This window comes from Rhinatrema bivittatum, chromosome 4 (genome assembly GCF_901001135.1).
Source record: "Rhinatrema bivittatum chromosome 4, aRhiBiv1.1, whole genome shotgun sequence".
Lineage (NCBI taxonomy): Eukaryota > Metazoa > Chordata > Amphibia > Gymnophiona > Rhinatrematidae > Rhinatrema > Rhinatrema bivittatum.
Window position 1 is genome coordinate 473,798,550 of NC_042618.1, and position 13,812 is coordinate 473,812,361.

Genomic DNA, 13,812 nt, shown 5'->3' on the forward strand with positions numbered 1-13,812 from the left:
GCTCGTCTACATGGAAGGAACCGGTTCACCGTGACAGCTTCCCCTGTCTCCCCATGCCCCTTTTTCCCTTTCGGGGTTTCCCTAGCTCTTCTTATGGCCACGCGTCTTCTCCATGTCTGTCCTGCCTGCTCCATGAAGGCTGGGGCGCTGCACCTTTTCTGTTCATGCAGGACTGCCTTGGTTCCAGGCATATCTTAGTGCAACAGATTCCAATTAAGTATAGCCCATGGCCGGCAAGGTTAGGCTTCTCAGCCCACTGCTCTTTTAGGGGGGTAATTTTGTTACTGCTCACATTGGTGTAAAGTCTGTGAGTACTTTTTTACCCACAGATTTTACACTCATTTTCGAAGGGAGCGTATATCCACCTACATACGTCCCCCTTTGAAAAGTATCCCACCAAAAATACCCACACACCGTTCACACCTCCTAAATGTGTAAGACGAGCGTTTTTCAGGAAAAAAAAAACTCTGCGCGTGCGTTTGAAAAGTCGAAAGTGTACACGACTGCACGTCAGTGCAAACCCTTCCCCAGCCCTGCCCGTGGGAATGCCTGCATACGCAAGTTTGCCTGCATATTTGGTGGACGGTTTTAATATTTTTATTTATTCTCTGGACTTACTACCCACCCTTTTGACTACGAAATTCATCCATATTATAATAGCTCTAAAGAAACAGAGGTGATTTGCAGCTTCATGATAAAACGCTGCAGAACAGGTTAGAATAGCAGGAGAAATCCCATTACAACTTGACAATAAAAAGGCGCACCTCAGGTTTTGCTGTCAGTTTAGGTTTAGAGGTAAGAATCCTGTTGTGGGGTTGATGCTTTTTATCAGGACATTTACTATTACAGATGGTTGAGTTTGGGGGCTGTGCGATACAGAGGAAGAATGATATTTTTTCAGCCCTTCAATTCCCAGGCAGATTCACGTAATCTCAGTGCTATTGAATCTCTGATTCGCCATTCCAGCAGGGCTCCTACCAACTGAAGTCTGACATTAGTTAGAGTGCGCCAGGCTTTTGTTGTCTCTGTGCTGCTGAAATTCTGTAATAAATGCAAACTGAATGTGCGCAATATTTTCACCAGCACTTTGCTTGAATCCCCCTGAGATTTGAAGAAAACAAACAGAACTGCAGGGAATCAAAGCGGATTTTTTATTCTTCTTCTGGGAAACATCTTCAGGGCTGTCCTGAAGCGTCTCTCTCTTTGATTTTATGCTTTCGGTGAAATCATTCTGAACTTAACAGAGTCCATCCTTATCAGGTCTACAGTACCTATCGGGGGGGAGTCACTTTTAAAGCCATTCATGCACGTAAAATCCGGTTTTATGCATGTAAACGGCAGCTCTAAACGTGCACGTGTAACCCGTTTTCACACGTGCTTCATACACACTGGGGAGAGGCTTTCTGGGGACGGTATTGGCACTTTTGATTGTAAAAAATCTGCAAATTAGCACACACGTGTGAATTACGTCCTCCAAAGAGAAGATGTAATGTTTTGTGAACACATGTGTGCATATACTGAGCCACTTACCCAGGGAATGTCAAGCTGGCTTTGAATATACTCGGTAAAGTCCTGGTGCACAGTGTACACGCAGAATAGATCACTATGCCCTCCCCATGTAAGATGTGATAGTTTCACTTCTGGATGTGTAATTGATGCTGTTTGTTTCTTGATGTCCTTAGGTACAACATTAAAGACAAAGATACATTTTTTGACAATGCTACCCGCAGTCGAATAGTAAGTAAACCTACGAAGTCAGCATTGTGAGAGCCTCTTAATGTGTCAGGAGTCAGACAGCAGCGCACCTGGCTGTTCTAGCAGACTTCATCTTGATTTGAGAGTGGTTCAGGGCAATATGAACGTGCATCCGAGTGCTGCTACCTCAGCATCCAGCACCCACTCCTGGGGCAGCTTGCAGAATACTGTGATGTCCAGCATGGCCTGATTGCAGCTGGAGTGGTGCAAGTTTTCAGTATAGGTCTGCCACTTTTAACTAGCTGGTGCTGTATCAGAGCTGGAATTAAACTCTATAGTGCCAACAGTGGCTATCAGCAGCCTCCCGGGGCAAGCCATAGTTAGTGGCATCTCCATTAATGCAACCACAAGATTACTGCGGGTTGCCTTCAATTGAAACCTGCCAGCACAGTGTCCCTATTTATTACCAGCTGCAAGTACATTTACATTAAATAATCATGTTGATATACTCCCTAATGTTTGCATCACATTCTCTTAGTCTTCATTTTCACACCACATGCTTTCTGTAACTAGGAGTAGCAGTATCTAACCACATGTTGGTCTGTCTATGTCTCTTCCTCTAAGTTTCCGATAATCCAGCAGAATCATTTGTATCATTGTTCCTTCTTTCCTTAGGTGTATGAAATCTTAAAGCGCACGTCTTGTATAAAAGCCAAATACAGTATGGGTAAGGATGAATTTATGCTGCATGCATCACTTTCTTTGGCGAGGCTTTGAACAATGTTATTGCAATAATTCTGCACTGTGCTGAAATTGCTAGGACATTGGTATGGTGGCTAGTAAGAGATTTCCTGCTTTTGCTCTGGTCTTAATTAACTTCAGCTGAGGAGATTTTTTTTCATTCTTGAAAGGTGTAGATAAAGGCCCTTTTACCTGTCTGGGCGAGGCTGAGTAAGCTCAGAATGAAAACTGAAGTCTGAAAACTTTGTGATAAGCTTCCGCAGGGTAACCCAAGTCAATAAATGTCATTGGTCATGATGTCCTCGAAACTCAAAAGTACAATCCAAGCTTTACACATTATCTCCTTTTTGCAATAAAAAATGTACAAAAGAAGAAGTAATAAATAAACCAAGCAAATGTGGCCTGTGGTATAGCAGGCATGCTCGCCTGCATCACTCAGAGGTCTCCACTGAGCAACTTGACGATTGACACAAATTCCAAATAAATGCATTGTGGTCACTCCCTAGAGGGGCTGAGACATGTTGTGTTCCTACTAATGTTCCTTAAGTGCTAGAAGGTTTTCATTTTTAAAGCAACATCTATTGAGAAGATTGGTTTTTGCATAAAACAAAACAAAACAAACCCCCCTTAAAATACAGCAGAAGTAAGAAACTGACATGTGAGAATGCGAGGGCATCAGATTGCTCACCCTACCCTAATGGCATATTTGGGGAGAGGGGGCAATTTGCAAACTGCCTGCACCGGAACAGAATCAGAACAAATTCCCCCCCCCCCCCCCCCCCCCCCCAGGCTCTGCATCGATTTCAAAGGCATTGCAGGCAAGAATTCCCCTTTCAAAATTGCCATGGGGACAGAATACTTCCGGTCACTCGTACCTGCTTTATCTTTGCTGGGAAAGCACACGCAGAAAGATTTAAAAATGCAGTCTCCCTCCACCAACCTAAACACGGCCCCCTGGAACGTCTCCTGTCAGCACAGCTGTTCGTGCTGTGGATCAATGCTTGGGCAGTTTCCTGATGGCCGAGCAGCGGGGGTAAAACATTGTTTGACCTGCATGAACCACCTTGAAGCTCGCCCTTCTGATGAGTAAGCTGTGAGTTTTCTGCAGGTGCTAAGTGTCTGCACTGTGAGGCGGGACAGCACTGAGGTCTGCTAGTGCTCTGGGGGTGCTTTATGTTCAGAATCGATTCCGGCTCTTTACCTGATTAAAGACTACAAATACCAGGGAAGGCTCTACAAACACTTTTTTTTTAATGGCTTCCATATGGAAAACATTTTGCACTTAAAACATGTGACAATTTTCATTGGTTTATCCAATTTTATTTTGCAATGATCTGGAGAAGGAACTAGAATTCTTAAAAGTTAATTGGAAATGTATGAAGTTATTTTGATAAAGAGGTGTGATCTACTGTGCAACTTGTTTGCAGATATTTAATTTTCCAAGAAGTTATGAAATTGTGGTAATATGTGATCCTATCCTCTAGGGGTGTACATGGAAAAAAAAGTTTGTTTCAATTTGTTGGCTCAGTTATTCATTTCATTTGTTTGGGGCCAAAAAAATGTATTTGTTCTTTCACGTCATTTGGTCATTCATTTTCCATTATTCCTATTTGGCTCTAAAATTGGAGTTTTCTATCCAAGTTTACTGAAACTTGCAGGCACACATCAGCAGTGGAGGAATAAGCACCCAAGACATCAAGAGTGGAATAAAATGGCACCAAGAATGGAAAATAGCCCATGGCACTGTGACTGGGCAAAGTAGACAAAACAGAGGCATGAACTCCCCAAGCCACTGTTGGCCCGATTTTCAAAGGGCCACGCATGTAAAAACCGTGTAATTCATCCAGCCAACTTAACTGGATAAATCTAAATATTGCTAATTATCTGGCTAAGGACCTGATTCACTAAGGGTTTTTACCATAGACACGAAATTGGAGAAAAGCCTTAATAAATCTGGCCCTAAGTTAGCTGCTTAAATAGTTCCTCCCCAGAATGCTCCAGATGAATAGTTATCAGGCCATGCGGGGACAGCTGAACATGGCCAATTATTGAAGCCTGCCACTACGGAGGTGGCAGAAACTCTTTCAGTGTTGGGTTCCTCATTCAGTCCTCTGGATGTGTGCCCTCTTTGGGTTTTAAAGAACTTGGGAGATGATCAAGGGGTTAAAGGGGCACTTAGAGAAGATAAGGCCATTAGAGAAAGATTAAATGATTTCTTTGCTTCAGTGTTTACTGAAGAGGATGTTGGGGAGGTACCCGTATTGGAGAAGGTTTTCATGGGTAATGATTCAGATGGACTGAACCAAATCAAGGTGAACCTAGAAGATGTGGTAGGCCTGATTGATAAACTGAAGAGTAGTAAATCACCTGGACCAGATGGTTTACACCCCAGAGTTCTGAAGGAACTGAAAAATGAAATTTCAGACCTATTAGTAAAAATTTGTAACTTATCATTAAAAATCATCCATTGTACCTGAAGACTGGAGGATAGCTAATGTAATATTTAATATTTAAAAAGGGCTCCAGGGGCGATCCGAGAAACTACAGACCGGTTAGCCTGACTTCAGTGCCAGGAAAAATAGTGGAAAGTATTCTAAACATCAAAATCACAGAGCATATAGAAAGACATGGTTTAATGGAACAAAGTCAGCATGGCTTTACCCAGGGCAAGTCTTGCCTCACAAATCTGCTTCACTTTTTTGAAGGACTTAATAAACATGTGGATAAAGGTGAACCGGTAGATATAGTATACTTGGATTTTCAGAAGGCGTTTGACAAAGTTCCTCATGAGAGGCTGCTAGGAAAAGTAAAAAGTCATGGGATAGGTGGATTACAAACTGGCTAAAAGACAGGAAACAGAGAGTAGGATTAAATGGGCAATTTTCTCAGTGGAAGGGAGTGGACAGTGGAGTGCCTCAGGGATCTGTATTGGGACCCGTACTTTTCAATATATTTATAAATGATCTGGAAAGAAATACGACGAGTGAGGTAATCAAATCTGCAGATGATACAAAATTGTTCAAAGTAGTTAAATCACAAGCAGATTGTAATAAATTGCAGGAAGACCTTGTGAGACTGGAAAATTGGGCATCAAAATGGCAGATGAAATTTAATGTGGATAAGTGCAAGGTGATGCATATAGTGAAAAATAACCCATGCTATGGTTACACAATCTTAGGTTCCATATTAGGAGCTACCACCCAAGAAAGAGATCTAGGCATCATAGTAGATAACACATTGAAATCGTCAGTTCAGTGTGCTGCGGCAGTCAAAAAAGCAAACAAAATGTTGGGAATTATTAGAAAGGGAATGGTGAATAAAACAGAAAGTGTCATAATGCCTCTGTATCGCTCGATGGTGAGACCGCACCTTGAATACTGTGTACAATTCTGGTTGCTGCATCTCAAAAAAGATATAGTTGTGATGGAGAAGGTACAGAGAAGGGGGACCAAAATGATAAAGGGGATGGAACAGCTCCCCATGAGGAAAGACTAAAGAGGTTAAGACTTTTCAGCTTGGAGAAGAGACGGCTGAGGGGGGATATGATAGAGGTGTTTAAAATCATGAGAGGTCTAGAACAGGTAGATGTGAATCGGTTATTTACTCTTCAGATAATAGAAAGACTAGGGGGCACTCCATGAAGTTAGCATGTGGCACATTTAGAACTAATCGGAGAAAGTTCTTTTTCACTCAACGCACAATTAAACTCTGGAATTTGTTGCCAGAGGATGTGGTTAGTGCAGTTGGTGTAGCTGGGTTTAAAAAAGGATTGGATAAGTTCTTGGAGGAGAAGTCCATTACCTGCTATTAATTAAGTTGACTTAGAAAATAGCCACTGCTATTACTAGCAGCAGTAACATGGGATAGACTTAGTTTTTGGGAACTTTTCAGGTTCTTATGGCCTGGATTGGCCACTGTTGGAAACAGGATGCTGGGCTTGATGGATCCTTGGTCTGACCCAGTATGGCATGTTCTTTTGTTCTTAGGAAGGATTGCTACCTTCCCAGTTTAAGAGAGAGACAGTATGTTCCATTCTGAAGGGACCTAAGGCACCGCCCAAATATCCAGCGAACTAACGGACGATTACAATTCTTCCCTCTCTGGGTAAGGGAATTGAGAGGGTGGAATTGACCCAGTTAGTGGATCATATTGAAAATAATCAAATTCTCCATGAATGTCAATGTGAGATATTATCTGTCTCTGATTTTGTGTTCCATGCTCTAGATTTGAGGCAGGATGTGATAATTATCCTGTAGGATATCTCTGCTGCTTTTGAGTCCTTGCAACATGAAATAATGTATAGAAGAATAGCAGAGGTAGGAGGTGGGGGGGTATAGTTCTCCGCTAGGTCTGATAATTTTTAGAAGAAAGTTATCAACAGGTTTGGGTTGGCGATGTCAGGTCCAAATGGACCTCGGTGAGGACTGGCATTCCCCAAGGCTCTTCTTTGTCTCCTGCTCTTTTTAATCTATATTTATTTCCTCTTTGCGCTGTGCTACAGGATTTGGGTGTATCTTGTATGGGAGACTGCATGACCTTCAGTTGGTTTTTAAGATGGATCGGGAGACAGGGGAGGCTTTTCAGGAAATACAAAGTGTCCTAAAAAAGGTAAAAGACCGGATGCAACAAAATTGTTTACTTTTAAACATTTCAAAAACCCAGGTTCTTCATATGTTGTATATGTGGACCCTTGAACCGAGATGAGGTTGGGACCACCATCGAGGGCAGGACCCCGGTGGTCCTCGCCATCAGGAGACAGTACAGGCAGAGAAGACCCTACTGGAGCTTCACCTATACCAGCCCACGTTCCCCTTAGGCTGCACCCTTAGGTGTCGGGGCCGGCAGGACTTAGGTGCGGGTCTCTCTCAATGAGGAGTCCAGAAGAAGACAAGGCAGGATCAGACAGTCCGGGTCGAGGCAGACAGCAAACAGGCGTAACCAGGAACAGATCGGAGGTCAGGACAGGCAGCGAAGAAGTGGATTCAAGATACCAAGCAGGAGTCACAACCAGGAAGGTAGTCCGAGGGCAGAAGCAGGAGCAGAGCTGGGACAGGAGCACAGGAACAGGAAGGCAAACAGGAACACAGGATCAGGAAGGCAAACTGGATCGCAGTATCAGTAACAAGCAACAACGCACTCAAACGAGAGCCTGACCTGTTGGCAAGGCAAAGTGCAGAGAACTGAACCAGGTTTAAATACCTGAGTGTAGTGACGTCATCTTCCAGGGCCGCGGTGAAGTTTCCTGCCACGGCCCCTTTAAGAAGGGGACAGAGGTGCGAGCGCCTAGCGAGGCGAACACTGAGGCCGAGTTGGCGGCGTCCCGTGCCGCGTGGGTAGGACGCTGCCGAGGAGTTCAGGGCCCGGCCACCGAGGAGAGTGACGAGTAGAGATGTGAATCGTGTGATCGATCGTCTTAACGATTGATTTCGGCTGGGAGGGGGAGGGAATTGGATCGTCGCAGTTTGGGTTTTTTAAATATCGTGTAAATCGTGTAAATCGTGTAAATCGAAAACCGGCACACTAAAACAACCCTAAAACCCACCCCGACCCTTTAAAATAAATCCCCCACCCTCCCGAACCCCCCCAAAATACCTTAAATTACCTGGGGTCCAGAGGAAGGGTCCCGGTGTGATCTTTCACTCTCGGACCTCCGTGCATTGTAGAAATGGCGCCGGCGCTACCTTTGACCTGTCAGTCAAAGGTAGCGCCGGCGCCATTTTGTTTTTTTGTCCCTCGACGTCAGGAGCGTAGGAGATCACTCCCGGACCCCCGCTGGACCCCCAGGGACTTTTGGCCAGCTTGGGGGGGCCTCCTGACCCCCACAAGACTTGCCAAAAGTCCAGCGGAGGTCCGGAACGATCTCCTACCGCAAATCATTTTTCCGTACGGAAAATGGCGCCGGCCGTACGGCAACACGATTCGACTGCAGGAGGTCGTTCCGGACCCCCGCTGGACTTTTGGCAAGTCTTGTGGGGGTCAGGAGGCCCCCCCCAATCTGGCCAAAAGTTCCTGGGGGTCCAGCGGGGGTCCAGAACGACCTCCTGCAGTCGAATCGTTTTTCAGTACGGAAAATGGCGCCGGAAGAGATGGTGGCTTGGATTACTGTATGGAAGTCTTGGGTGTGTAGGAGCGGTCTAAGTTTTTTGAGTACGTTGAGTTTGAAAAAGCCAGATTTGAGAATAGAGTTAACATAATTCTTCATGCTTAAGTGCTGATCAAGGATGACTCCAAGATCCTTCACAAATGGTTGCGCTGAGAGGGGTTTGGGCTTGGGGATGTTGGACAGTAGGGGAGAGGGGGAAGAGTGGGGGGAGATAAGCAGGAGTTCAGTTTTGTTCGTGTTGAGGGCCAGGTGGAGTTTGGCGAGTAGGGAGTTGATGGCTGTGAGGCAGTTATCCCAGTGTTCAAGGGTGTCGGAGATGGAGTTGTGTATAGGGATGATGATCTGGACATCATCGGCGTAGATATAGAACTTAAGTTTGAGGGCAGAGAGGAGTTGGCAGAGTGGGGTAAGGTAGACGTTGAAGAGGGTGGAGGAGAGTGATGAGCCTTGGGGGACTCCTTGTTGCAGCAGCTGTGGGGTGGAGGTGGAGTTACCAATTTGAACAGAGAATTTTCTGTTTGAGAGGCAGGACTTGAACCAGGTAAGGGCAAGGCCTGAGATGCCGATGCTTTCCAAGCGGGTGAGTAGGTGCTGGAGGCTAATAGTATCAAATGCTGCCGAAATATCAAGGAGGGCGAGGAGGTAGCTGTGGCCTTGGCCCATGCCTCTGAGAAGGTGGTCGGATAAGGAGAGGAGTAGGGATTCTGTATTGAAGTAATTCCGGAAGCCAAATTGAGATGTATGGAGGATCGCATGATTTTCGAGATAGTCCATGAGTTGTGAGTTAACAACTCTTTCCATTAGCTTGGCAATGAAAGGGAGGTTGGAGATTGGGCAGAAATTGGAAGGGTCATTCGGGTCAAGGGAGGGTTTCTTGAGGAGGGGTTTGACTATGGCGTGCTTGAGATTGTCTGGGACCAACCCATGGGTGAGCAGTTGATGATGTCTGCAATCGCTCTGACTATGGCGTTGGGGATGGCTAGTAAGGCTTTGGAAGGGATAGAGTCATTGGGATGAGAGGAAGGTTTGAGTTTTTTCAGGATTTTTCAACTTCTATGGGGGAGGTCAAGTCAAGGGTAGTCATAGTTGGTTGGGAAGGTGTAGGGAGTGCAGGTGGGGTAATGGGGGGACAGTTGGTAGAGGAGGGGAATCTCTGAAGGAGGGTTGTGATTTTGCGGTGGAAGTAGTTGGCCAGTTCTTCACATTTGGAGGATGCGTCGGAATCAGGGATGGTGGGGGGGGATAGGGGTAGTAAGGCTGGAGATGTAGGAGAAGAGTACTTTAGGGATGTATCTGTAGTCGTGGATTTTTTTTGGCTTAAAAGTCACGCTTGTGTTTTTGGGTGGAGAGTCTATAGGTGTGTAGAGCTGTTTTGTAAATGGATGAGAGTTGTGGGGTCGGGTCCTTACGCCATTGCCTCTCCTTTTGCCTGAGAGTGTTTTTGAGGGTTTTAAGTTCTGGTGTGTACCATGGCTTTGTGGGTTTAGAGGTGGCTCTTATGACTTGTTTGGAGATTGGGCAAGCAGATGACTGCTTGGTAACAATATTAGTAGCAATAGCAGTAGCACTGGAAAAAGGGCCACCTGGATTAATCCTCCTGATCTTGACACTCTGAGTACCCAGGACAATGAAACCATTGGCCTGCAAGGAATTTAGAGTGGGTTGATTGAGGGAAGAGAGGCACTTCCAGAAACTTGAGAGGTGAGATAAAAAACAGAGCAGTGCTAAAGCAGGTCTGAAATTTGTCTGGGTCTTGAACGAGTTAACTTTAGCGTTCATGGAAACAGTTAGACTTCTGCAAAGCTTTGTGCTATGCAAACTAAAAGAACATAGGGTGCTTAAGTATCACTAACCTTTTAAACCGTGGCGTGCAAAATTACAGTGACAGGAAGCATGCTGAAAGTCATCGCGTGCATGACTGATCTTAAAGCTTCATGCCCTCTTTGTGTCAGAAAATTTAAACAATTCTACAATTTGGTTATTTGATATTTCCAATCCAAAGATTATGCCTTTTAATTATTTTGACTGAATCCAGGCAGCTCTAAGCAGATGGCTTCCTATTAGAGCAGCTGAACCGACTTAAACATTGTTAGAATGAAAGTACGTGGATTAAAGATGTATATAAATGTTTAAACACATGTCAATATCATTTTGTGATGGATAAATATGCTCTTTGCTAAAAGGGTAGCTGAGCTTGATAATATATTTGTTAGGCTAAATGAGTAAAGGGAATAGGATGCTTATGAACGCGTTCTACATCCTTTCAAATTGATGCCAAATGAACAGACTTTGTATGTTCTGAGTATCAATGCCTTTTGATTCTTCCACTTGATTAAAAAGATGACTACAGTTATTGACAAAAAGGTATTATGTGGCGTAAACCATTCAGTGCTTGCTTAAGGTATTAGAATAATAGCATTCAAGTCAGGACAGGATTCGTGTATTTTAACAATGAGCTAAGGGACAATCCTTTTGTCCTTGGGAGAACTAGAGCAAACCAGATGTATCCCCATGTCAGAGGTAAGAGACAGATTCTGGTGTTCCTATAACAAAAGAGCTGGTAATTTGCTTCTCTCCTTGCAAGGGAGGCCTTACCCAGGACCTGAATAGGCCGGGGCAGGCAGGTGCGGACTGAGGTGTGCTGGCAGGACTAGGGCGAGACCGTAGTAACTGCACCACTAGCATTCCTTTCCCAAATGATGGGAACTGGTTTCAGGAATCAGTGAATGAACCTGTCCAGAAGGAGATTCTCTGGATGCGTTATACAGAAGTTTTTCCATCCCATTTCCTTAGATTCTGTTTATTTCTTGTTGTTTTTTTAGTGCATGTTATTAGTAAACAGCATCTACTATTGAACCACAAAAGCACCTGATAAAAGGATCTTTCTCCACTTTAAAGCTTTCAAAAATAATTTAATCTCCCAAATGGGTATCTAGTGTAAATATTCTATAAAAATATTTTTTTATGAGGTGATTTTGTGGTTCAATAGTAGATACTAGTTTTTGAATCCCTCTGAAATTCGTAAGAATTTAAGTGCATTTGAGTGTGGTATCATTAGTAAACAGCATGCAGAGAAGGAGAAAAATAACAACAAAATTTCCTTCGTTTTTTTTTCTTTTTCATTTCAGACTGACACGAACCAACCTAGGAAATGTCGTCTACATTTCGCATACCATTTTAAAAAACCGCTCATTCCTTTTATACATTGGTGTTAAGGCAACTTCTCATGCTAGGCTCGTGTTTCCTATTTAGCCGTTTTTAAACTCTCTTTAATCAGTAACGTGCTTTCATTAATTATGCAGTTGTACATTTAACCTCCTTGAACTAATGAGGTTTCCAAGCAGGCAAAACAATTGTAGAAATGACTTAAATAAGCAACCAAAACGCCTTCCTGTGAAAAATGTTTAAAAGGAAAACGTCCCCCTCTTGGACTTATGCATTAATGACTTTGATATAACGGCACAGTAATAGGACTTTCCAAGAGTGGATTTATACTCAGGCACACGAGGCTGCACCTATGGCAGTGTCCTCCCTCCTGCAGGTCCCCAGCTCCATCCTGCTGCTCCCGCACTATGCAAACCTGCAGACCTCTGCCCCCAGCCTCAGAGCTCTGGCTCCAGTGTCAGGGCTGCTGTATCAGCAGGAACTCAGCTCGCATGGAGTCTAGGAGGAGGCAAGGCCGCTCCAGTGCCTGTGAGCGTGGGTTCATGAGATTACTCAGTCCTGCCTGCTTAGGCTCCTTGTGATATCAGCAGCGCTAACACTGGGGTGAAAGCTTTCAGGTTGGTTGGGTGTGGGGTAGCTTGAATTGGAGGATCAAGCCAGAGGAAAGAGGTGGAGGAAGAAACTGCAGGTCATGGGGTCAATGATCTGAGGCCCTGGGGATGGGGTGGTGCTACGGCCCTCAGCATTGATAGTGCTTAGGGGTGGCAGAAGGAAAAGTCTCATGAAGCACTATTGAACAGGGCAGACTGGGCTGGGTCTCTGGATCCCATGATAACGTGGGCACCAGGCCTTATCTCGTCTGCTCCTTCGGAAGAGGATTTGGCAGTTGGCAGTAAGACCATTTACAGAGGGAGCCGATTTCTCCCCTGGGGCATTCAAACCAATCAGCAGTCATTTCTGTTTTCTGATTGGCCAAGGGAAAAAGGGTTGTCTCTTAGGGCTGTATGAAGGGTGGCGGGAGAGTCTGCCTCCTGCTCATTTGCCATCCAGTAATCTTTACTGATTCGTATCCCTCCCACCTGTCCTCTTTTTTTTGGGTTATATCATTGTAATTTCAAGTTGGTTGTTGCAGTTGGTTGGGCGGAATAGCCAAGCACAATTTGGGACAGGGGGAGTGTTGATGGGATGGCCAGGTGGGCTGAATAGTCAATGCTGGGAAGCCTGAGTGGATCTGGTGTGACTCCTTACTGTGGGTTGTGGGGGCCTCCTGGGTGGGCAGTGTGCACTGCCAGTGCTTGCAGGTTGGGTGACCTGGTGTGGTGCATCGTTCTAGGAGATGACCATGGGGGCAATTTTGGAGATATTATTGCAAATTTCTGGCTGGGAAAATTTCAGTAATATTTTGCTGTCAATAAAGCTGCGGCCTCTCAGTTTCCAAGAATGTGTTTTGATGGTTTTACTGTTGTGAGTGTGGGTATAATTTTGTAAGGAGAGCGGATACAGGGAGAGGCTTAAGCTACTGGCTGTTTTATACCATTTCATTGCAATGTGAATAATACAATTAGCTTAATTATTTGTGAGTTCCTCAACTATTTTTCTATCAAAACCATTTTAACACAATGCTGAAATCCTGCATTCTAATGAGAATGGATGCATACCTGTCAGGTTTTACTAACTGGAGGAGTGGGGAAAAAGGGTATCCCGAGTGGCAAGACGCCAGGCGAGGTTTATGGATTTCATGCTTGTTGTGCACAGGTAGCACATGATTGAAAGGAACTGAGCAAAACATATTTTGTACATCTGCAGAAAATACAAGTCTCATGTTAAGCGAAAATCTTGTGGAGATTTAGAAAGGAAAGTTAAATATTTATATACAGCACTGTGAGACCTACAGGGGTACTGACGGTCTTCAGAAATGTGTTGTCATCGCTTGACTTTTGGGGATTAAGGGCTTTAGATTTGGCTGTGACAGCAGAACTCTGAGGGAGATGTTCGGATCTCTGGTTTCTTAAAATCTCAGGGGGTGCTAGGAAGAGTTCAGCTCATCTTGTACTCATGTAATGATGCACAATCAAAACAAACCTTTTCCGTTGGAAGCAAATCAGTAG

General features: G+C 44.5%; 1 protein-coding gene across 1 annotated transcript in view; it reads left to right on the plus strand.

Annotated features, from left to right (window-relative positions):
* ANO2 (anoctamin 2) overlaps window positions 1–13,812 on the plus strand; it is a 421,412-nt gene that overhangs the window by 102,664 nt on the left and 304,936 nt on the right. Inside the window, exons 6-7 of the mRNA XM_029597539.1 lie at window positions 1,683–1,737; window positions 2,371–2,422. Coding sequence (XP_029453399.1) covers window positions 1,683–1,737; window positions 2,371–2,422 — 107 coding nt within the window. The remainder of the gene's footprint in view (window positions 1–1,682; window positions 1,738–2,370; window positions 2,423–13,812) is intronic.